Genomic DNA, 25,557 nt, shown 5'->3' with positions numbered 1-25,557 from the left:
ACCCGTAGAGGTCAATGCTGGCCCCTCTGTTGCAGCCGGCTGATATCAACAGAACAAGGATGAAAGGTTCTTGGTGGAAGAAGCAGGAGTTGTGTACAGCCCCGCAGCCAGCAGTGGGGGGCTAGGAGCGCAGCCCCTCAGCCTCTGGGCTGCACTCCTGACCATCTCTGCCAGCCACAGGTTCCACTGCTGGCCACTGAGCTCCACAGCTGCTCTGTCTCTCTTTTCCACAGAACCTGACTTCAGTCCCCACTCTTGTCTCCCTGAGCTTGAATGCCACAAATAAACTATTTGCAGTGCTCTGGAAGCTATGGGACAGTGGGGAAGGAGATACTGAATACAGAGCCCCCAACTTTTCTCCATGAGTGCTCTAGCTCCAGAACACCTATGGATGCCAGACTAATGCTGTTGCTAGATGAGGAAAATCTTGTTTATAAAGATGCAACCAATCTGTAACTAGTTTTTTGTTGTTGTTAACTTTCAAAATCTTATTAAGACAACTAGATGAAAAGTTTGCTACAAATTAGGCTTCTATGTCACCCAACCTAGATCCGTTCCCATCAGGCTTCAGAATTGAAACAACACTTATTCCTCTGATATAGCATGATACCATATAGTATAGTAAGGTAAGTATGCCTATTGTTATCTTACAGCATTCAATACTGTTCATCAAACAGTCCCGTACTCCCTACAAGAGACTGCAGTGATGAACAGAAATGCCTTGAAATAGAGCAGATCTTTCCTCCCTGACTAATCCAAATACTCAATATGGGCAAGGCCCTTGTAGTGAAGCTTCCACTCTGCCAGGGAAAGGGTTAAGGGAAGCTGGAAGGAGACTATGCAGAGCCCTGGCCAATCAGAGAGGGGCTTAGATGGAGCCAATGAGAGAGCAGCTTGCTGGGGCAGCCCTGTAGATAAGGAACTGCACAGCAGAGCAAAACGCAATTGGGTCCTGACCAGGGAGGGTTCCCAGGGAACCAACTTAGAGAAAGCAGTGCTGGGCAAGCTCAGGGGCGCTAGAAAGGAGTGAGGCTCCAGCCTGATACCTGCCAGGTTGCAGGCCTTGATCAAGGTGGTGCAGGGGTCACAAGGAAAGTGGCCCAAGGAACAGGTAGCAGTAGAGGGGGAGAGAAGGAAGGCAGAAGAAGGCTGCCACCAGAGGCTTCTGGGACCAAGAGTAGTGGGCAGTCCTGGCTCCCCCTTCCCCCACTTGCACCGCATCTAGACACACCAAGGACTGGCCATTATGGACTGTGGCTTGCCCCTGAGATGAGGGGCTAGAATGAAGCTGCAGCTGGTCACAGTGGCAGGCACAAGGCTGCAGACCGCTGATACCCCTGAAAGGAAGTTGAGAGACTAGTGTGGTGCACACGGCTGGAGGGCAGTGTCCTGAAGAGAACGCTGTGATCCGAGGAGTGATGCAAGTCCAGAACAGAACGGGAAGACAGCATGGAGCGAGGACAGGTAAGACACTGGTCTGAAAGAGGTGCCCTGTGGCAGACAGAGCTAATTCCCAGTGTGACCAGCAGGAGGTGCTGCGGTAGTGAGTCACTACCCCATTACAGCCTTGCATATGCTGGAGCTGCAAGGATCTATCACCCCGTCCTACTAAATTCAGTACCTATGTCAATAAGCTGGGAGAACTAGTGAGCAATGCCGGCAGTACAGAGAGGACACACTGATCTCTATATCCCTTAAATATCAACACCATCGGTTCCCAGCTTTCACAGTGCCTAAATGAGATCAGCACTTAGGGGGAAGGGCGTCTGACAGCAGCTGAAGACAAGCAAGATTAAAGTGGAGATGGTAGAACGAGGAATCTTCTCCATAATAAAAACCCTTCCATTGAAAGATATCTGACTTCAGATTATGATGTCACTTCATAACATTGGGAGCCTTTTTGCTGCATTTACTTGGACACTCCAAAAGCAATAGTACCAACAACAAAAAGGAAACCCACTTCTATTTGTGATAGAAATGTAGCCGTGTTTGATCTGAGGAAGTGGGTCTGGCCCACGAAAGCTCATCATCTAATAAACCATCTTGTTAGTCTTTAAAGTGCTACATTGTCCTGCATTTTGCTTCACTTCTATTTGTGGCTGCCCAGAACATTATACCTTATTCAACAAGATGCAGAGCTAACCACCTTTATGCATGAATTTGTAACGAATAGGCTAGACTACTTAAATTCTCTATGTCTAGGGAATGAAGCTAAATGCCCTGAAAAAGCACCAGATAGTACAAAATGAAATAGCTTGCCTGTTCACCAACACAGATTGTTGGGAACATATCAGCCCCTTGTCCCATTTGCTGCACTGATTTCTCACTGAATATACAGTTCAGTTCAAAATCACTGTCCTAATTTCAAAGCCTTACACAGAACTGTCCATCATCCTCCCCACACCCCAACTCACACACATACACACATTTTATGTGACCGAACATGACCTAATTTTGACAGCAACTTGAACAATGAAGTTGTTGATAAACAGGGAAACTAATGACTGCAAGAGACAGAATTTACCTGGGAATGCTGCTAGACAATATTGACCTTCCATGGTTCAACAAATTGTCTGGTGCAGCACCAGTTAGGTCCTCAGGGTGCTGGATTAGAGAGGTTCAGCCTGTACTCAATTTACTTTATAAATGAAAAATAATCCAATTTTGTCCCAATATTTTATTATACAGCAATAATTATGTAATCAAAACCTACAAAAAAACTTCCTAAGTAAAATATCAATATTTCTTAAATCAGTACTGTTCTTTTAAAATAGCATTCCTTGTAAATCCTGTACATTTATGATCAAATGTAAAATTTCTCTTTTTAAAGTATCGCTTTTAATTTGTTCAGGGAAATAAACAGGCAGCTTACATTTTGAACAAAGGTAATGTTTACTAAATGGTGTTACTGAATCTTTAAATTTTTATAGAGCAATCCAAAAACTGAAATACCCACCTGGAGAAGTGAAAAAACAGATTGACAGAGCCAAAAAAGTACCCAGACATGAACTACTTCAAGACAGACCCAAAAGAGAAAATAACAGAATTCCACTTGTTATTTTATTCTACAGTCCTCAACTCAAACCCCTCCAAGACATTTTACACAATCTGCAACCCATCTTGGAAAATGATCCCTCACTCTCAGAAGCCTTGGGGGAAAAGCCTGTTCTCACTTACAGACAACCCCGAACCAGAAACAAATTCTTTTCGGTCACCATGCTACACAACCACATCATAAGCATCCAGGAGCCCAGCTTTGAAATTAGCTGCAGTGCCAACTCTGCCCACATACCTATACAAGCAAATTCATCACTGGAGCCAACAACATAAACTACCAGATCAAAGGCTCATTTAACTGCATGTCCAGTAATTTATTTGATCTATGCCATCAAACCCCAGCAATGCCTCACTGCTGTATATATTGGATAAACTGGACAGTCCCTACAGGAAAGAATAAATGGACACAAATCAGCAGGGCTTGCCAAGCGGCGGCGAGCCCCGTTCACCAGCTGAGTGGCTCTGCGAGCTGCGCATGCACAGATTGCGCGGCGCCGGCTTGTAATCTACTCACCACGGGCGAGTAGATTACATGATTTGTCAAGCCCTGCAAATCAGATATACGTAAAGGGAACATACAGAAACCTGTTGGAGAACACTTCAATCTACCTAATCACTCTTTAAAAGATCTCTAGGTGGCTGTCTTGTCACAAACCAGTTCTATAAGCCAAATACACAGCGAGGCAATGAAATTACAATTCATCCACAAATTCAATTCTCACACTGATGACCTCCTCAACTGTGATAACGGATGGCTGGGACATTATCAACCTAACATTCAATCAAGGTACCAACAGCTCTTTGTCTGTGTAGATTCTTGCATTAGTACCCTTCCTATCTAATTGCTATCCTATGATCCTTATCTGCTTCTTTTAACTTTCTAATCTTTAGGTGCTTATAGGTACCAGTTCTGCCTACTTGTTTTTCCCTTTGATATTTTCATACCCTCTGCTCCTTGTTTCCTGTCCCCTTCCTTTTTCCCTTTTCCCTCTTACTTCTCCCCTATTTATTTTTGGTCTGCACATCCAAACTCAAAACTCCGGGCATATGAAAAGTGGGCTGTGCCCATGAAAGCTCATATCATCTACATGTTTTGTTAGTCTATAAAGTGCTACCAAACCATTTGTTGTTTTTTAAGTTTATCCTGTACAGACTAACTCGACTACCCCCTGAAGCTTTGGAAAGCATAACTCAAGATTGGCTCTACTTCAAGGAACCCGATATTTTAAAATGTAAACAAAAATTACAATGAGGAAAATTAAATAATGTATTTAATCTACACATTATTATGTAGATTAAGTGACAGTTTGGCTTTTGGTGATATTCAAACACACACCAGGCATGAAACTCAATGTGGACTTTTCAATGATTTAAGGACACTTAGGGGTGTAAGTTTCCCTTAACAGCAAAAATTAAGACTTCAGATGTAATCTCAAAACTACTGAAAGTTCAGGAGTATTTCATTTAACTCACTTCCTGTGATATTAAATTCTATGTATTAAAAATGCTAAGAAATGTAAACCATTTACCAGAAGAATGAGCTGTATAAAATAATGAGTTGCATGTCCTTTACTTTGATTAAATAACTGTAGCAACTAGCAAAAAGACAGAATTCAAATGTCCATAAAAAGCATCCAGAAATAACTGATCCCATCCTGTGTTGAGGGTGCCTGTGCTATTACATTATATAGTTTTTGTAGCAAAGGGCTGCTGCTTTTAGTCAAGGAGAATGCTTAAATGAAACGTGTGCAACCTGAGATAAAGCCCTCACCCAGTGGGGAGTGCAATTAAAGAGAATTATCATAGTACATGCAGTTAAGTATTTCCAGAGCATCACATGATTTACTAAAGTACCATATTCCAAAGGCAATACTTCTGGGAATGCTAAAAAACAACAGGAACGCAGTATTACAATTGCTGCAAATACACACACATTAAAAACTTAAACTGATAACCCTTGAAGATTACAGGCAGTCCCCGATTTACGTGGATCCGACTTACGTCGAATCCCTACATACGAACGGGGCTTTTCTCGACGTGGGGGCAGGACCACCCAGACGCGCCGCGATCCAGACGCGCCGCGTCCTCCGCGGCGAGAAAAGCTGCTCCGCGTCTCCCTGGTCTGCTGGGGGGGGGGGGGGCGGCGCAGCTAGTGTGTCCCCCCCGCCCCCCCGTCCCTCCCAGCAGACCAGGCTTTTCTCGCTGCGGAGGACGCGGCGCATCTGGATTGCGGCGTCTGGATCGCGGCGTGTCTGGGCGGTCCCGCCCCCGCGTCCTCTACGGCGAGAAAAGCCCCGTTCGTATGTAGGAATCCGACGTAATTTGGGGACTGCCTGTAATCTTCAAGGGTTATCAGTTTGAGTTTTTAATGTGTGTGTATTTGCAGCAATTGTAATACTGTGTTACTGTTGTTTTTTAGCATTCCCAGAAGTATTGCAAGTAGGAATAAGAGATCCTCCGGAAAAGGGTTTATTTTCCGGAGAATCACGTCTAGACTGGCGCTTTTCTCTGGCTTATCCCCAAGCCGGAAAAAAGCGGCAGCCATGTAAATGCAAATGCCGCGGGGGATATTTAAATCCCCCGCGGATTTGCAATTGCGATGTGTCTCATTAGCATCCCTTTTCCGGAAAAGGGTGCCAATGTAGACACAGCCATAGACTTTAAGGTCAGAAGGGACACCTAAAAGAGTAACTTTGTTATTATAGCTTCAAAGGGGTAGCTGAGTTAGTTTGTAACAGAAAAAACTTTAAAAAACAACAAATAGTCTAGTAGCACCTTAAAGACTAACAAAACATATAGATGGTATAGGTGTCCCCGTATTTGGATAGGAGGGGGAAAATTCATCACCCATCTTTTTTTTTTTAAAGCAAGTAATCTAAATAACAAAATACATCTATTTGTATTTTTTTCCCCACAAAATGTTTATTCATATATGGTTTTTTTTTTCCAGAAAATGCCTCTTATTTCTCTTACCTTCACTCAGCTGATCCATTGACTGTTTAGAAACCAGACTGGACAAAGACTCTACCACTGTGCTTCTTTTCCTGAATCTGTATTGGTCAATCATGAGAGAGAGAGAGAAAAAACCCACGACAACATAGGATTAGTGAATTTCAACAGGCATTCACATTTATCTCAATATACATCTCCATTCTTGACATACACAGAAGCCTAGGAGCCCATGCAACCTTAATTCAACCCTCTTGTGTATGTATATTATGATATTGTTTTTAATTACATGACTATGCAAGTTTTTTCCAGAGGACCCTCTCCTTCAATGCACAGAAGGGAAAATGCTCTGGGGATGAATCAAAGGATACCTCTACACAGCATGGATATATCAGAAGACTGAACCCCTCCTTATACTCCAGTAGTTCTCAAAGTTTCTGATCCATGGACCACCTGGTTCAATGTAAACCTCTTACAGACCACCAGTTGCTAATGGCAACTCACCATTAAATACATAATTATGCTGGAGCCATCATTTTAAATAAAGTAAAATATTAATTTATGTCCAATACAAAAGGTTTCAATGTTTTCTGTATTCATGGCAGGGAAGAAGGAGGCTCCCCCCCAGGTTTAGGCCCACCAGCCAGTGCGTGCAAAGGAATCTAAATTACAAAGCAGAGGGAGTCAAAACTTTCCAACCCCCTGCTAAGCGTGGTTTGCAAGCCCAGGGCTGCAACCTACTCACTGTGCCTGCCAGAGAAAGGCAAATGGGCAGCGAGAGCCCACGTGAGTTTGCCAGCTGCACTGAGCAGCACACACGCAGCGTTTCTGCCCCCTGGCTTTTGCCTCCTGCATGGCCCAGCCAAAGCTGTAGCCCCTTTGCATTTCATCCCCCTCACTCCCACTGCATCTCTTAATCCAATGAGCTAATGGGAAGAATCTGAGCTGAGCCTTGCATCGCCAGAGGGAAACCCATGGCGCAGTTCAGGGGAATCCTTCTTTCCCCCAATCTCCAGTGTCTCCTTGCTCATGCAGCTGGAAACACCCCATACTGGGCTCCACTTGCAGCCTCTCCCTGTTTGAGCCCCTTCCTCCCTCACCCCCTCTAGGAGAGAGGAAATCCATCCCCCACCTTTGCACCTCCCCTCCATGTGCCCTATGAGCAAGAAGCTGGAGCGGGCTCCCCACTGCGTGGGGAGGTGGGGCTGCACTTGAGCCACAGACCACCTGTAAGGCAGCAGTCAAAGGACTGCATTTTGAGAACCACTGCTGTACTCCAAGCCCATTGGACCCACTCCTAGCATGATAATTTTGTTATGTGCATCAATACAAAAGTTGTGTGTCACACATCCCCTCCACATTGGTGCATATAAACAAAATTCATTCTGCTCAAGGGTGGGAAAAATTAGAGTGAACACTGAAGAACACCTATTGCAGATTCATATTTCTCAAAATGTAAATTCCTCAGGCTTACCTTTGGCAGGTATGTAAAGCTTCCTTCATTGTAGAAATTCCCATTTGGATATCCTGGTGCTCGAAGGTCATAGCAGCCTGCATTACTAAAATAGTGCTATAGCCAAGGGCATGGTACATGCTGTCTTTAGACCTGGGAAAAGCACACAAACCTTATGCATGTCAGCCAAACTAACACATTTTTAAAAATACATTTATATTCTTCAATACCAAAAGCAGAATTAAGGTTGCCTGGTGGTGTCTTGTGCACCATTACAAAATATTGTGACTAGCAAAGAACTCCTGAAAACCAGGAAATACACAATAAGCACAACTTTAACCCTGGCCCACCTGGAGATGACAAATGTTATCCACCTGTATCAACTGGTGGGAAAACTTGATGGGGCAGTAAAAGAGGACAGTCCAGTAGCAGGAGAGGGAGACTTTTCACAGGGAAGAGGTATGCATACCTGGTGAGATCTAGTAGTATGCCTCTAGTCAACATTGAGTTGTATTGGTTTTATCAGTAGCATTGTATAGAGAACTTTTTGCCATATAACTGCAGAGGGTGTCCTGTTTTTAAAGGGACAGTTCCATATTTAATCTCTCCTGCAAGTGTCCCAACTTTTTCTTTAAAAGGGCAAATTATCCCATACTTTCTGTCCCCCTTCTCCACATTTGTACTGGTGGGTTCTGCTGCTGGCTGGATCCCTGCTTGCCAGCTGCCAACCAACAAGTGGTGAGTGTGCGGGGTGTCCAGTGGCTGATGATGGAGGGAAAGGTGTGCAAAGCTGGTGGAGAGGCAAGATGCAGTGCATGGGGAGTTGGCTGCTCTTCCTGCTAGGCCATCCGTGCCAACTCTTGGCCACCAGTGCCCCAACCCTCATCCTGCTTCTGGCTGGCATGGGCTGTGAGCTGTGGTGGCTGGTGTGCAGAGGCAGGTGTCAGGTAGTACCAGGTTATATGTCCCCTCTGCTGCCCACTCACTCGACTTTTATATACTGCCCCTCTTGCTATCCTGGCAAAGCAAGTGTCATGGCTCCTTCCCCACTCTGGCATGATAAATGCAGAAGTGGGGACCAGCAAGTGTACCGCAAAGCCTTATCTACCAGGCTTTGGTATAAAACTCCCCCCAAAATCTTAAAAACCTAGATCTTGGGAATAAAACTTCTGCTGCCACCACCCAAATGTTGATAAAGAAACCAGGGGAAAGATCATTTGGGAAATCTCACCCCTAAAATAAAAATCAGGGCACACTATTAACCAATGCCAGGTTAATAAAAAGAAAGGAAAGAACTTTTATTATTACAACAATATTCCTGTTGCAAGCATAATGACTAGATAGGAAGGTAAAAAAATATACTCATGGAGAAACTCCATGGGTCTAGAACTTAGTTACAAAGAAAAGCCAAAACATCTTTTAAACAGTGCCAGATCTCAGATCCCATACCCAATCCTTAAAACAATAAAACCTAATGAAACTACCTAAACTTTACCCTACTTACAGAAAATGAAGAATGGAGTCTTGGAGAGAGAGAGAGACATGCTTGTCCCTCTCTGTAGCTGCAGAGAACTCCCACAGAGAGACAAAAGGGGAAAGGAAAAAACCCAAATTCTTTTGTCCCAGTTTGAAAGTCCCACCTACATTCCTACTGGTCACTCCACCTGGCTAGGTGTAGTTAACCCCTTAATCCCCAGGCTGCTGGCTAACCCTCATAATCATGACAGCAAGCATCCCCTTTCCAGTACTGTGTGGAAAACCAGCCCCCAGAAGATGCTGTTCAAGGTACTATGAGAGACAGGTCTGTCCTGTGGGCCCAGCCAGGTATTGAGGGCAGAATGGTGTTGGTCAGTTAGATCCCTTCCATGTTGCAGGGCTGTAAGTGTATGTGATCTCTCCCTTGGTGTGTGTGGAAGTATCACTCCTCCCTGTGGGAACCCTAAAGTCTTAAAGATAAAGCAAAAAGTTACCTGGATTGTTAACTATACAAATTAGCAGGGCACAATTTCAGAAATAAAAACAAAATGAAACTTTGAGAGGTCTATTGTTGAAATATGCTCACAGTTCAATCTCCAATTTCTGCTAAGGACAGGTTTCAAATATAAGGTGCAGGGACATTTCAGATTTTGTAACCACAGTATGTCCCACTGAGCCACCAAATTACTGTGACAACTGGCTGCCTGCAAACCCTCTTGCACAGTCTTGCTACACACATACATTCACTCTTTTTGAAGTGAGAGTGCTTGGCACATTTCATACTAGAAATCTAAACTCTTTCTTTCATAAGGTTTTGATTATTGTTTTCCCTAACAAGGTAGAGGGTACCATGGACTAAGATAAATGTCAAGCAACTAACATCAATCAGAGAATAATCAGAGTCATGGATTAAGCCTTAGTTATGTGCAAAAATTTATAAGAACTATGTTTTTTGTAGGGGGATCTATCTCAGGAACCCTAGAATACTCAAGGAGCTGATAGAGGAGGTATCTGAGCCTCTAGCTGTCATCTTTGGAAAATCATGGGAGACAGGAGAGATTCCAGAGGACTGGAAAAGGACAAATATAGTGCCCATCTATAAAAAGGGAAATAAGAACAACCCAGGAAACTATAGACCAGTTAGTTTAACTTGTGCGCCAGGGAAGATAATGGAGCAAATAATTAAGGAAATCATCTGTAAACACTTGGAAAGTGGCAAGGTGATAGGGAACAGCCAGCATGGATTTGTAAAGAACAAATCATGTCAAACCAATCTGATAGCTTTCTTTAATAGGATAACGAGTCTTGCGGATAAGAGAGAAGCAGTGGATGTGGTATACCTAGACTTTAGTAAGGCATTTGATACGGTCTCGCATGATATTCTTATCAATAAACTAGGTAAAAACAACTTAAATGGGACTACTATAAGGTGGGTGCATAAATGGCTGGATAACCATACTCGGAGAGTAGTTATTAATGGTTCACAATCCTGCTGGAAAGGCATAACAAGTGGGGTTCCGCAGGGGTCTGTTTTGGGACCGGCTCTGTTCAATATCTTCATCAACGATTTAGATATTGGTATAGAAAGTACTCTTATTAAGTCTGCAGATGATACCAAGCGGGGAGGGATTGCGACTAATCTGGAGGATAGGGTCATAATTCAAAATGACCTGGACAAATTGGAGAAATGGTCTGAGATAAAAAGGATGAAGTTTAATAAAGACAAATGCAAAGTGCTTCACTTAGGAAGGAACAATCAGTTTCACACATACAGAATGGGAAGCGACGGTCTGAGAAGGAGTGCGGCAGAAAGGGATCTAGGGGTTATGGTGGACTACAAGCTAAATATGAGTCAGCAGTGTGATGCTGTTGCAAAGAAAGCAAACATGATTCTGGGATGTATTAACAGGTGTGTTGTGAGCAAGACACGAGAAGTCATTCTTCCGCTCTACTGTGTGCTGGTTAGGCCTCAATTGGAGTATTGTGTCCAGTTCTGGGCACCGCATTTCAAGAAAGATGTGGAAAAATTGGAGAGGGTCCAGAGAAGGGCAACGAGAATGATTAAAGGTCTAGAGAACATGACCTATGAGGGAAGGCTGAAGGAATTGAGGTTGTTTAGTTTGGAAAAGAGAAGATTGAGGGGGGACATGATAGCAGTTTTCAGATATCTAAAAGGGTGTCATAAGGAGGAGGGAGAAAACTTGTTCATCTTGGCCTCTGAAAATAGAACAAGAAGCAATGGGCTTAAACTGCAGCAAGGGAGGTTTAGGTTGGACATAAGGAAAAAGTTCCTAACTGTCAGGGTGGTCAAACACTGGAATAAATTGCCCAGGGAGGTTGTGGAATCCCCATCTCTGGAGATATTTAAGAATAGGTTAGATAAATGTCTATCAGGGATGGTCTAGACAGTATTTGGTCCTGCCATGAGTGCAGGGGACTGGACTCGATGACCTCTTGAGGTCCCTTCCAGTCCTAGTATTCTATGATTCTATAACCCCTTAGTCAAATGACCGCAAATTTGGTTCACCAATCTTATCTCTACCCTCAGAAAATACACCAAATGTCAAGATAATCTGAGTAAGCATGCAGATTTTAGAACACTCGAGAATCATCCTTTAAACCGAAAGGAGTTCCAACTTTAACTAGGTTTTTCATTCATTCACTCATATATAAACAAAAGCATCCCCCATTTCTTTCAAATATTCCTTTCTAGTCCAAAGATTTTCCTACTATCATTAAAAAGGGAGCCATGTGGTAAATCATACCAAAGGAATACATTCATTTCATGGACAATTTTTTTATACTAAATTAAGCCTTTAGTATCATATTTTCGTGCTGATTTTCTTGATGGGAAGAGGATTGGGGAGATCTAGAGGGCAATTAACCTTTTAAAAAAATGGAGTTAAAGCTAAGCCCTGCCCACCGTTGTGCTTTAAAGGAAGAACGGTGGTTAACTTCCAGCTGTCAGGCAGTACTAAGACCACCATCAGGGAAGTATCCAAGTGCACTTCACTGCATTCCTCTATCCTGAAATACTTTTTTAAAAATAGCCCTAATTTGCAAAAAGCCTTCTGGAACAAAGCAAAACACAAAAAATATGACAGAATTTCTGCTCTTCATCCTCACTCTTCTGTACCTGCAAGGACTTGATTCTAAGAATTCTGACTAAAATAAAACAAAATCTATGGGTTCACTGACAGTGTTTATGACTTTAGTATGTTTAAACAAACAATATATACTGTTTGGAGCAGCAAAGCAGAATTGCTTTGGGCAGGAGAGACAAAATGGAAGTAATGAAAGCTGCTATATTCAGAGACCTTAGATTAGTTCTCGGCAAACAGATGGCATGCCTTACAGTATCTGCAATGAACTCACCATGGCCGAAGTAATTCCAGGGCTTCAGAAAATTTATTATTTAGAAATAAATTCAGTGCCATTGAACATTCTTCAAGCGCACACTTAAGATCCATCTTAGATGCCCTAATGAAAACATACAAATATAAAAAAGGGACAATGTAAGTATTCAAAACTGTATTTGGTAGTAATCTTTGCTTTCAGAGCTAAATACAAATTGCATTACAGGCTATAATGTTTTATGCTTAGTTTGTTTAGATTCCTAAACAGCCGCTTAGGATGTAAGATTCTGCCACATTGTTTTCATTTTCAGATCTCTATAACCCCTTTTTAAAATGAGAAATAATTCAAAGAATAAAAAATAGTTAATTTCAGTAACTAATTAATAATAGCTTATTTCCTTTACATTTGCACATGTTCTAAAAGTTAATAGTGTTCTTTATTTATAATAATTGACCCATAAAAAACTGAAACAAATCTGTAAGAGCCATTATTTTTATTCTGTTGGTTTGTTTGTTTTTATCATAAAGATGCTGATGATTATCTTCTCTGTTTAACATAACATATTTCATATCTTCCTAGAACTAGCAGTTAATATAGAATGCGATCTTTTTATCAATTAATATTTATACACAAAATATTTAACTAATCCAAGCTCTGAAGAATCTTCAGTCTAAAACAGCACTAATACAATACACAGTACCAGGTTCCATATGGACTGCTATTTCTATGAAATTATGATATTTCTTGTGTGAGACATACAAACTGAAGTCCCTATCAACTAATAATCTAAAGGAGTTTGGTCTGAGTAAAGACATCTACTTTGGTCTTTACAAAGAGAGGCCTTCCTCTGAAAAAAAACGATTAAGTGAAAGAAGGTACCAATCATGTCAGTGAGATTAACATTCAAGTACTGAATAGAAAAAGAGGATCGGATGGAGGAATTCAAAAAAAGAAAATATTCTGAGGGCATGTCTACTGCAGCGTTATACCAAGGTGAGCATCTATACAGCAAGCCCACTTTTTGGAAATAATTTTGAAATAATGGGCTTCTTATTTGAAAATCTGTAACCCTCGTTTCATGAGGAATAATGCCTATTTCAAAATAGTTATTTCGAAATAGGGTGCGTGTAGACAGTGCAACTGTGGTTATTTTGAAATAAGTGGCTACTGGGGCTTCTCACAGCTGCCCTGGTGGCCACTCTGTCCAGCAGGCTCAGAGGTGAGGGCTAGACTTCAGGCAAAGTGTCTCCAAGGATAACTGCCCTTCTCTTTGTTCTTTGCAGCTGGACCAGCTGTGATTGCGATGTGAGCCACTTTTCTTATACCAGCTTCCTGACCCTGCAAGACCCACAGGTGCCTCCGACCCCGTGAGGACCTTGAGCAGGAATACATAGCCTACCTCCGTTCTCTACAACAATCTCTAGAGAGGCAGGACTGTAGCTTTGACGCGGACCTGGAGGAGTGCAGTGCTAACCACTACCTGGCAGGAGCTATCCCAGGAAGCCCAGAGCAGGTGCGCAGCACACAGTGCCATCATCAACCACCTGATCGCCATGATTGAGAGGTCCGGCAGCCGCCCCCTCACACCTGCTCCTTCCCAAGTTCCCCCTGCACCCACTCCTGCTCCTCCGACTTCTTCCCCTAGTTTCCTCCATGGCCACTGAGGGCCCTGCACACAAGGCAGTCAGACCACCTGAGGCAGGAGCTAGTCCCAGCCCTATCCTTGAGCCCCACATCCCTCTTTCTCTCCTTCCCCCTCCCAGGTTCTTTCCCCAATCACTCCCAGTTCTAGATTCTACCAATAAAAAGCAGGCAGTTCATTCTTTCAATAGAAAAAGGTTTTGTTTATTTTATCAGCAGAGGAAGGGAGCGGGAGGAAGTGGCCTGGATGGGGATGTGGATACCATCAATGCTCCCCACCTCCCCGCAGTTGGGGAATCCCCTGGTGGCAAAGCCAGTGGCGATAGGGTCAACATCACCTAGGATGATGACCCTGCGCAGCAGGATAGTGTTGATGGCCCTCACCACATGTAGAAGGAGATAATCAGAGAATCACAGGGTTGTCAGAACCCCCAGGAAGTCCCCAAGCCCAACCCCCCCCTTACCACACACCACGACCAATCCTATTTACCCCATCATCCGACAGGGCTTTGTGAAGGCAGGACTGAAAAACGTTCTGGGGAGGGAGCTTCCGCCACCTTCTCCCCTTCCCTAGGGAACCCCATTTCAGTAGTTAAGGACAACAATAAAAGAGTAATACCTTCACAAGCATGGCACCCACAGTCGATATCCCTGTGCCAAACTGGTTCCCGACAGAGCAGTAGCTATCCAGCATGGCGAGCTTCCAAAATGCCATGGCAAACCGCTTCTGGAGGGGGATGGTGGGTCATATGTGGGTGTCCCATCACCTGAGGACAGGGGCAAGCCACTCGCACAGCTCCAGGAAGATGTCCTTCCACAAGCAGTAGTTCTGGAGCCACTGCTGGTTGTCCCGCTGCTCCATGATGATTTGGTTCCACCAGTTGGAATTGGTGTCCTATCACCAGAAGCAGCGGTGCAGAGCATGCAGGGGAAGGCGAGAGGAGCTGTGCTGCATGAATAGCATGTGGAGAGAGGAGAGGACGGTGACCTGCAGGGAGCAGCGGGTCCCGTTCTTGCAGAGCAACAAGGGCTGCCTGCAATAACTGTACGAGGAAGTATGACAGCAGGTCTAAGAGCTGGCAACTACTTTCCAGCAGATCCAGTTCCATGGCTGGGAGTGTTATGGCATGTGCAAGGGCAACCAAAGCATGCAGTAAGATGAGTTTGCTGTCCCTCAAGGAGGTAGGCAAAGGCGAAGAGTCTGAGAAATGACTGTACAGGGGGACCCCTTTAAGCATGAGCCTCAGATAGCTTCAGGAAGTAGCTATAGGAAGTGACTGCTGTCCTGATGCCTTGCCCAAAGTGCTTCTGGAGGGTGGAGGCCTTAAATGCGATTCAGCCTCCAATCAGTATGGACGCTCTATTTCAAAATAGCTTTGCACTATTTTGATGACCATTTGCAGTGTGGACGTGCAATTTTGAAATAGCTATTTCGGGAGTTTTTATTCCGAAATAGCTTATTTCAAAATAAGCACGTAATGTAGACATACCCTTAGGCTGTGTCTATACTGGTGCGATATTGTGCCAGAGCTATGCAAATGAGGCTCAGCGTGGAATATCGCCGAGCCTCATTTGCATAACTAATGAGCTGCCATTTTTGCGGAAGAGGCTCTTGTGCAAGATGGAGCTGTCTACACTGCCCCTTCTTGGGCAAGAAAAACCCTCTTGCGCAAAGCCGTTATGCCTGAAAATATCCTTCATGTGAAGGATACGGCAGTGGCTTCTTCTGTCCTGTCTACAATAGTTGGACCTTGAATCTGATGCCTGCCTTCCTCTATCTTGGTTTCGGCTATGTACTCACCAAGAGTGGAGCACCCACGGGGACAGCACTCAAAAAAGAAGTTACTCACCTTGTTGAAGTAATGAGGGTGCTTCGAGATGTGTGTTCCCGTGGGTGCTCCATTCCCCGCCCTCCTCCCTGCTTCGGTTTCTCTGATTCTATCTTCCAGATTCCGCGGCGGACTTGAGGAACAGAGGCAGGAGCCGAACCGTGCGAGACTTCAAAGGGTGTCTACAGCTTACAGCGCGTGCCGTGCATGTGCAGTCTGGCTGACAACTGCTTAGCAAAGCTCCGAGCTGTGGTGCTGGGACAACCCGACACCAAGAGTGGAGCACCCACGGGGGGACACATCTCGAAGAACCTTTGTTACTTCAACAAGGTGAGTAACTTCTTCATTGAGCAACAGAATGGCAAATGAAATTTAATGTTGATGAATGTAAAGTAATGCACATTGAAAAAATAATCCCTACTATACATATAATATGATGGGAACTAATTTATCTATAACTACTCAAGAGAGAGATCTTGGAGTCATTGTGGATAGTTCTCTGAAAACAGCCACTCAATATGCAGTGGCAGTTAAAAAAAAGCGAACAGAATGTTAGGAATCAATAAAAAAGGGATAGAGACTAAGACAGAGAACATCTTATTGCCTCTATATTAAACCATGGTCCACCCACATCTTGAATACTGCATATAAATGTGCTTCAGGGGGTAGCCGAGTTAGTCTGTTACAGGAAAAAAAACCAAATGGTCTGGTAGCACTTTATAGACTAACGAAACATATAGATGGTGGTTGCCTCATCTCAGAAAAGATATATTGGCATTGGAAAAGGTTTGGAAAAGGTCAACAAAACTTAGTAGGGGTTTGGAATGGGTTCCATATGAAGAGAGATAAAAAAGTGGAGACTAAAGGGGGATATGATAAAGCTCTATAAAATCATGACTGGTGTGGGAAAAGTGAATAAGGAAAAGTTATTTATTTGTTCCCATAACATAAGCAGGGCTTGACAAATAATGCCCATGGTGAGTAGATTGCAACCCGGAAGAGCCGGGTTCGGGCAATCTGCGCATGCGCAGATCGCCGGACAGTGCGGCTGGCAAGCGGGGCTTGCTGCGGTTCGGTGGGCCCTGAACATAAGAACTAGGAGTCACCAAATGAAATGAATAGGTAGCAGGTTTAAAAGAAACAAAAGAAAGTTTTTCTTCACACAGTGCATGGTCAGCCTGTGGAACTCCTTGCCAGAGGAGGTTATGAAGACCAGGAGTTTAATGGGATTCAGGAAAGATCTAGATAAATTCATGAAGGTTAGGTCCATCAGTGGCTGTTCGGATGGGTAGGATGAGGCTGGGAACGGGTGACAGGACAGGGATCATGTGATTATTGCCTGTTCTGTTTAATCCCTCTGGGGCATCTGGTATTGGCCACTGTCACTAGACTGGATACTGGGCTAGATGGACCTTTGGAAAAGAGTCTGTGTGGAAGGATATTCCCCACTGTTTTTTCTTGACCAGTTTGGGCTTCCTTTGTTTATCTTTTCCTGTTTGATGACTTAGTTTGCTTTTAAATAGTAAGCAAAGGGAAACCCATATTCCTGGACCTAAATGCCAACTTCTGCCTGGATGGGACTATGAGGTCTGAAATCTGTTAACATCCTACATAGGAATTTTATAACTTCACATACAGAGTTGCCACATGCAATGTTGTGAGCAGTTCAAGTTGGAGGCTACAGCAACAATGCATTTCAATGCACCCTAAGTCACAGGGTAGGAGTGACACAACCTCCCTCTAGTCTGAACTGTATCCTGTCATGTCAGAGAATATAATGATTTTAAATACAGAAGCCCTTCATAATTTTTCAAAATATTATAATAGGAAAATAATTAGGAGCAGAATCAGAAATATAAATATATATAAATTAAAAATAAGAGACATTAAGATTAATCATTTATATGATTAACCTTTGCTGGACCACAGAGCAGCGATACAACTTTGACAATGACATCCTTAACAAATATGATCAGTTTGTACTGCTGGGAAAAAATATGAAAAAATCTTTTAGCTGATTTTGAATATTTGTTGCTTTAACTCCAGATCACTCTATGGAATAAAATAATCAGTTTATGTGTAAGACTTGTTCTAAACTTCATGTCTCTCTTACAGCTAAAAATGGACAAAATACACAGTTTTACATAGAGACTCTTTTTAATGACTGTTAAATTATGTGGAATAATTTCTCATCTCTTTGGGAGTGAAAATAAAGGATTAATCAGTTTCTATTAAAATATTTTGAATACTTCTGTTGAAACAAAGCTAAAAACTAAATAGCATCTGTTTCTGAAATTTTAATGTGAACCTCTACAAAGTTCAGAAATGTTTTGGCCCATCTCTTACTATGCAATACCACTCAGTTTCATAATTATGGATGAGTTTTATTTTGCACTTGTAAAAGAAATTCAAACACTTGACATACAGATATTATAATATATCCTTCCCAAATTAAAGTAGGAATTCTTTGGACATGGAATAAATTTTCAAGGAATTTACAAGTTAAAAGGTTATTGGACAATTAGTTAAAAATGGATCCATTACGAAATGTAATATTCTGTATCAGATTATTTTATTAAAACCCACATAACCTCAGTATAGAAATAATTACATGGGATATTTGAGACATCTGCATTAATGCTCATTGTGGTTTTATATATGAGTTACACTTGAATAAAACTTTCTAAGATGAATGGTCATTTCCCCCCATTATTCTTCATACCTGAAAGTGATTCCTTCAACATAGGCTGATAGATATTGTTCTCTAAATATTTCTAGAAAGAATTGCCCGCTTGCACAAGTAAGGCTCCCAATCAACTTACCAATAACACCATGAGGGAAGAAAAACTGAAGAATGAAAAAATGTAGTGTATTTAAAAATAATTTAATTTAGTCTGGAACTACAAATGTTATGACGTACTAATAATAACGTGTACGTTTATTGCATAGTGTCCACAGGAGGGCAGAATTAAAGTTATTTGGGTGCCTTCATTGTGAATTTCTAAACCTCAGTGTGGTTGGATATCTTTTAAATTAAACCATGACTCTCAATTTCCTGGGTTTATAACATGATTTTTGGGGTGATTATAATATTCCTATAGTATTTTTCATTATAAATCACTGCTATGTATTCTGAACTCAAACTTCAGTATAAGGTAGTTTTTATCTGGGAGTTTATGTATTGCTCTAAAAAAAATCAATGTATGGCGACAGGTAGATATACTAAACCAAAACAAAGGCGTTAGTTCTGATCTCTGTTAAACTGATGCAACTCTGGAGTAAAAATTAAACATTCTACCAAGTCTCAGAGGGGTAGCCATGTTAGTCTGTAACTTTAAAAAAAGCTTAAATAAACAAGTAGTCCTGTAGCACCTTGGAGACTAACAAAATATGTAAATAGTATCATGGGCACAACCCACTTCTTCAGGGGACAAATATGGAGCAAGAGGCACAGAGGGACAAATATAAAGCAGAAAAATAGAGGAGATGGGGAGGAGGAAAAACCCCCTCTCAATTAAAGTATCCATGCTAAATGAGGCTAAAAGAGTGGGCTGTAAGTGTCTGATACTTAGCTTTTGATGTCATTTGAGCACTGAATATAATGGCCCATCCAAGAAATGTCTTTGTTCAGTTCATGGGTAAATGTGTCAGATTTGCATATGAAGGTCAGGTTCATAGTGTCTCTCTCTAGTTGGTTTCTGAAATCATTCTGCAAGAGAATGGTCACTTTTAGATCCATTAATGAGCGTCCAGGCAACTTAAAATGTTCTCCAATAGGTTTCTATGTGTTACCATTCCGAATATCTGATTTGCGTTCATTAATCCTTTGTCATAGAGACTGTCCAATTTGGCCAATATACGTGGCAGAGGCACATAGTCTACCAAATTATTAAATGTGATTTGAATAATGTAAGTGCTCACACACAAAAGGGATACCTACAGAATAAATCACAGAGCTGCATGATAAATTAATCATGTACCTTTTAATAACTTGATCTATTCTCTGCCCATTAATCCATATCCGCATGATTTGTTCTAACATCCAAACGTCTTCACATTATAAATATTTTTAGAAACTTATCACAGAATTGTATGTTGTCTTCTCTTAATAAATATGAATTTTTCTTAGAAAATATCCCACTGGCCACACTATTCTTGTAAATTTTTGCACATAGCAGGGCCTCAAGAAATATAACTCTTAAATCTAGTGTGATATCCAAGACCCAGAATCAATAGGAACCGGCGTTTGACCAGATACAAGTTTTCTGTTAATAAGTGTCACATGAGAGTGTATGATTGCGTAGTGTCTCATACTGGTATTGTTGGTGGACCATGTTGCTACCCTGCATATGTTTCTGAGGAGGACTCCCCAAAGAAAGGCAGTTGATGTTGCCACCGCTCTTGTCGAATGTGCCCTCACAGTCTGTGGTAGCAGTTTATTCCTTATAACATAACATTGCTTAATGCACTGTACTACTAGGTTGGAAATCCTCTGAGAAGAAAGGGGTTTCCCTTTTGTCCGTTTTGCTGTAGACACTATTAAATGGTCTGATTTTCGCCAGGCCTGGGTTCTGTCCACATAAAAGACCAATGCCCTATGGACATCCAGCAGATGGAATCTTGCTTCTGTTGCCTATTTGTGTGGCTTTGGGTAAAAAGTCGGCAGTACTATTGGCTCATTTAAGTGGAACTCCAAGCATACTTTCGGGATGAAGGATGGATGAGGACGAAGTATAACCTTATCTTTATTGAAAATGGTATAGGGTGGGGTTGCCATCAATGCTGCCAGCTCGTTTACTCTTCTTGCTGAAGTAATTGCTAGCAGAAAGATTACCTTGAGTGACATTATGTGCAGCAGACAGGTAGCCAAAGGTTCCAAGGGAGCCCGTGTGAGGGTATCTAACACCATTTCTAAATTCCACAGAGGTGGTGGAGGCCTGTGTGGTGGATGCAAATTCATGAGGCCCTTAAGGAATCTTCTCGTGGTGGGATGCGCAAAGACTTAGATACCATCTATATGTTGGTGGAGGACAGCGATAGCTGCTAAATGTACTCTTATGGATGCAACGGCAAGGCCCGAATCCACGAGTGATTACATATATTCCAGAATACCCTCTAAGGGCACTGTTACTAGTTCTAGATTCTGGTTAGAACACCATACCATGAATCTATGCCATTTCTGCAGGTAAATAAACTGAGTAGATTGTTTCCTACTATGTAGGAGGACCTCTTTTACTCCATCTGAGCATTGTATTTCCTTCTGACAGAACCAGCAAGGAGCCACACTCTCAACTAAGGGGTCAAACCTGCTGCTTGTTGGCTTGACTGTTGAAGTGGCAGTTGTTCTGTGATCGCTTTCTCTGTGGACGCTGCACCTCTGTTTGGATCGATCAGATCCCTGCTAGCTATATGCTGGTATCTAAAATCTCATTGCTTTTGATATGGGGTCTAGCACTTGTGGCGGTATAGTGGTGTGTACATCCCCAACGTACGTAGAGTCGTCCTTGAGTGGAGTACATCATCCGTCTTTTCAGCGAATAGTTTCAATTTGTCAAAGGGAAGATCGTCCACCTTCGACTAACTCAGAGAGAACAGCTGCTAACTGTAGCCATGATGCCCGTCACATGACCCCGGATGTGGCCGTTTGCTCTAGCCGCTGTGTCGGCTACATCTAAAGCTATTTGCAAGGATGTTCTGGAGGATGCATAGCCCTCTTGAACAATGGACTTTAGTATCGGGTGTTTCTCATCTGGAAGGTGTTCCATTAATGCTGATAATTTTGAGTAATTATCCAAGTTATGGTTGGATAGTAACGCTGAATAGTTAGCTATTCTCAAGAGGAGTGTAGCAGAGGATTATAGTTTCCTTCCGAATAGATCCATGCATTTATTGTTGTTATTATTGAGTCTTTGTTGTGCCACATCCATAACTAGTGAGTTGGGTTGTGGGTGCATAAAAAGAAAATCAGCGCCCTTTTGCGGAATGAAATATCTTTTATCCGCTCTCTTATCTGTTGCAGGTACCAAGGCTGGGGTCTGCCATATATCATCCGCAGACTCCATAATAGCTTTGTCTATTGATATTGCAACTCTACCCCTCTGGAAGGGTTGCAGATTTTTGAGAAGCTTATGTTGTTTTTCTGGCACCTCAGACAGCTGGATACCTTGAGATTGGGCTACTCTCTTAAAAAGGTCCTGAAATTGCCTGAGATTATCAGGTGGTAACTCATCTCCTGGTATGACAGCCTCATCAGGCGATAAGGAGGATTTGTCTGTTGGGGAAGCATCCTGAGGTTGTTCTGTGTCTAAGAGTTGTCCTTCTTCTGGCTCTGAGTAATGAGATGTAGAAGGAACACTGGGTATTGTCGGAACCTGGTGTTACTTCCAGGCTTATTGTGGTGAAGTTGAGGCTCCTCTAGCATTTGTGTAGTTGCTGCAGCAGGAGTGTCTGTGGTCCATGTGACGTCGGTGATCATCGTCATGGCGAGAGTAGTGTCTGTGGTAAGTCGGGCTATCCCTTCTATGTGCGGAAGGATATCTGTAGTATACTCTGTGGCCGTACGAGTATGTGGATCGCGGGGATGCCCTTGATGAGGGAGGGGGAGAGTTGTCATATGCTCTGTATGGCGATGGAGAGGCTTCATCTCTGGACCTATAATACCTCGAGTGTCTGTATGCTCTGTCCCTGTCTTCTCTTGTTAAGTAGGGTGAATGTGGTGAGGATGGTGTTGGGGAAAAGGTCAAGGGCTCCGGGCTCAGTTTTCAGGATGATTCTGCCTTTCGGTCATTCCCATTGGTGTGGGTGGGGTCCGAGGGCTATGTGGAGCCAGAGAATGCGCTGGTGATGTAGTTGATGATTGCAGCACAGAGCCGATGTTGGTTCCAGGCATGAGATGGTTGGTACCGGCACGGTTGGTGCCATACGCGCTCTTGTGGCTGTGCTCGACACAGAATCTGATGGTGCCGGCCTCAACGGTGCCAACTCTAATGGTGCCGACACAGGTGGTGCCATAGTGGTTGGTGCCGAGCCCTGTTCGATGCTTGGTGCAGTAACCGGGAGCACCAAGCGACAGACCGTTATAACAGTTGGCGGCACCAAGGATGGTTTTTGTCACAGCTTCAGCTCTGAAGCCGATTTCTGCCTGTGCCCAAATGTACCCAAAGTGCCGGGTTTGTGTCCTAACCTCACTCTGGGTGGAGGTAGGGACCGGACTGGTGATGGTCTCTTTTGGTCTGGGGCTCACATAGGCGAGGCAGCCCGCCATTTCTCATGTCTGGGAGAGTGCGGGGTTGAGGCTTGCTTCGTGAGCTGTGGAGGCTGCAGAGCTTTATCGAAGAGTATCATCTTCAGCCTCATTTCTCTGTCTCTTCTAGCCCTCACAGTAAGTTTTACGCAGTGCACACACTTCTGTGGGACATGTGCCTCTCCCAAGCACTTAATGCAGTCCGAATGGCCGTCTGAAGCCAGCATTGCGTCTCTGCATGTGAGCCCAGAATGACTGCTTATTACTTATAACTAACTAGCTAACAATTAATTTATTTATTTTTAAACAATAACACTAAGAACTATAAGACTATGAAAAACTAACAGTAAATTAACTATTAACTTTCTGTAACTCCTGACAGGAATTGATGAGGAGAAGATCACTCCATCTGCGACCGCAGGAGGCGAAGAAGGAACTGAGGCAGGAGCCAGACCGCGCAAGACTTCAAAGGGTGCCAATGGCTTACAGCACGTGCCACGCATGCGTGATCCGGCTGACAACTGCTCAGCAAAGCTCCGAGCTGAAGCGATGGGATGACCCAACACCAAGAGTAGAGCACCCACGGGGACACTACTCGAAGAAGAACACTTCGTTTGGTAAGACCTTTTTGACGCTCCCAAGTTTGTGGTCCCTATGACACTGTACTGCACCAGCCCTGGAATGAAGAGTAACGGTAGTTCGAATTAGGGTCTTTAATTCGAACTATCTACTCCGTGCCGCGTGTAGCCGCGAGCACATAGTTCGGACTAAGGGGGATTTAAAAATGGCGGCGCCTGGGAACATGCAAATTAAGCCCAGGATATTTAAATCCCAGGCTTCATTTGCAACTACGCTTGCCCTCATTACCCGATCTAGCTCAAACTAACGAGCTAGTGTAGACGTACCCAGAGAGAGAAAGTTAGGAGCTTGACTGGGCCTGCTTTAGGCTTTGGGAGCTCCTGGTTAAAATGGCTTCTCTCTTTTGCAAGGAACATATAGGCGGTACAAGAGGATAGAGAATTTTCCTGAGATAATAGATTTCATCCTCACATCCAAAAGTTTGATACCAACAATGTGCATCCCTTCTTTATTTTTTTAAGATCCTAATTCTACCTCTTCTATATTTTATTCAAAAAGTACCATGATTTTCAGCCAGAAGGCCAAGGATAGGGTATTAATTTCAAAAGTTAATAATATACATACCAGCAGAAGTACTAGTTGTTCTAATGTAAAATTATTCTATATCTTTGTTGAAATATAACTTTGGATATTTCTTTTGCATATGAAGATACAATTCAGGAGAATTTATTTATTTCCATGGCTCTCTCAGGACAATATGCACACTCCAAAATATTAATTTATTATCATAACTTATCTTATTCATGGTGGCATTCTGTAACAAAAAATTAAAAATTCTGTACACAATATTTTAAAATTCTGCAAAATTCTACAAATTTTATTTGTCAAAACAACATTAGATAATCACACCAGTTGCAATTATTTTGGCAATTTATTTTAAAATACCTATTAGTAAGTATGTCTGTAACAATAAAGACACATACAAAAATTCCCCATGAGTAGAGAGTTAGAGAAATCACAACAACCCACTTCCTGTTTCTCTATTCCTTCTTCTCTAGAGGCCAGCTGGGGGCACCCCTCAACCCAGAAACTCACCTCCCACCATTCACCAGACCCCAGCCACGGCCACCCCCAGCCTAGCCACCCGCATCCTCTACCCCCTTCCTCCCCCCCCCCCCCCCCCAGCCAAGGAATCCTCAGGAAAAAAATAGCCTGATGCTGGGTCTGAGGATTGTTTCCTGTGTGCCACTGCCTCCTTCCTTCAGGACATGCTGAGAGCCCTCCAGTTCTCTCCCCTGCTCCCACCCTTGTCTTCTCTTTGTGAGCTGGATTATACCAGCACTACAGCCCATTTCTGTGAGGGGAAATGTGTGTACAACATTAATTTCTGCAAAATTCTGCATTGTGCAGTGGCACAGAATTCCCCCAGGAGTGCTCTCTGCAAAATAGGTAAGTATCAGGAGCCTCATTTTATAGCTAGCAAACTGAGGCACAGAGAGACCAGTCCTAATAGGCCCATATGCAGGGGGGTGCAAAGGGTGGAAACTCACCCCCACATGATCTTCCAAGTAAGCATGCTCCAGCCGGCTGGGGAAAGGCAGGAGCAGCACGCTGCCTGAGTCTTCCTCCCCCATGCTCCAGCCAGCTAGGGGAAAATCTGGGGTTGATTACCTCCCCTCCCCAGAAGAGAGGCTCGGGGATGGGCCTTGCTCCTGGGTGTGTGGGGGGGAATCAGCCCCCGCTTTCCCACAACCGGCCAGAGCATGGGGGAAGAAGGCTCAGGCAGCGCGACACTCCTGCCTTCCCCCAGCCGGATGGAGCACCTTTCTTGGGAGACCATGTGGGGGTGCATTCACACTCTTGCGGTCCACATTTGCAAAAAAACCCACCAGGCCTGCATATGGTCACACAAGAAGTCAGTGACAGAGGTGGGAATTAAACCCAGATCTCCCAAGTGCCTTAACAACCACTTC

At 43.3% G+C, this 25,557-nt stretch overlaps 1 protein-coding gene and 1 long non-coding RNA gene across 3 annotated transcripts in view; one reads left to right on the top strand and one right to left on the bottom strand.

Moving 5' to 3' along the window:
• Nucleotides 1-25,557, bottom strand: part of TTC39B (tetratricopeptide repeat domain 39B) — a 154,094-nt gene that overhangs the window by 39,816 nt on the left and 88,721 nt on the right. For both annotated transcript variants that reach the window (XM_075931548.2, XM_089779193.1), the window contains exons 3-5: nucleotides 12,311-12,415; nucleotides 7,481-7,612; nucleotides 6,031-6,107 (exon numbers count right to left, since the gene is read on the bottom strand). In XM_075931548.2, the coding sequence (XP_075787663.1) occupies nucleotides 6,031-6,107; nucleotides 7,481-7,612; nucleotides 12,311-12,415 (314 nt within the window). The remainder of the gene's footprint in view (nucleotides 1-6,030; nucleotides 6,108-7,480; nucleotides 7,613-12,310; nucleotides 12,416-25,557) is intronic.
• On the top strand, nucleotides 886-24,458 carry LOC142829816 (uncharacterized). The gene is made up of 3 exons (XR_012904624.2): nucleotides 886-1,464; nucleotides 13,576-16,092; nucleotides 23,388-24,458. It is a non-coding gene; the product is annotated as an uncharacterized LOC142829816 (long non-coding RNA).

The sequence above is a fragment of the Pelodiscus sinensis genome, chromosome 6, assembly GCF_052426305.1.
Source record: "Pelodiscus sinensis isolate ZL-2025 chromosome 6, ASM5242630v1, whole genome shotgun sequence".
In the NCBI taxonomy this organism is placed as follows: Eukaryota; Metazoa; Chordata; order Testudines; family Trionychidae; genus Pelodiscus; species Pelodiscus sinensis.
The sequence above is the reverse complement of the archived record's forward strand: the minus strand, read 5'-3'. Positions and strand labels throughout refer to the sequence as shown.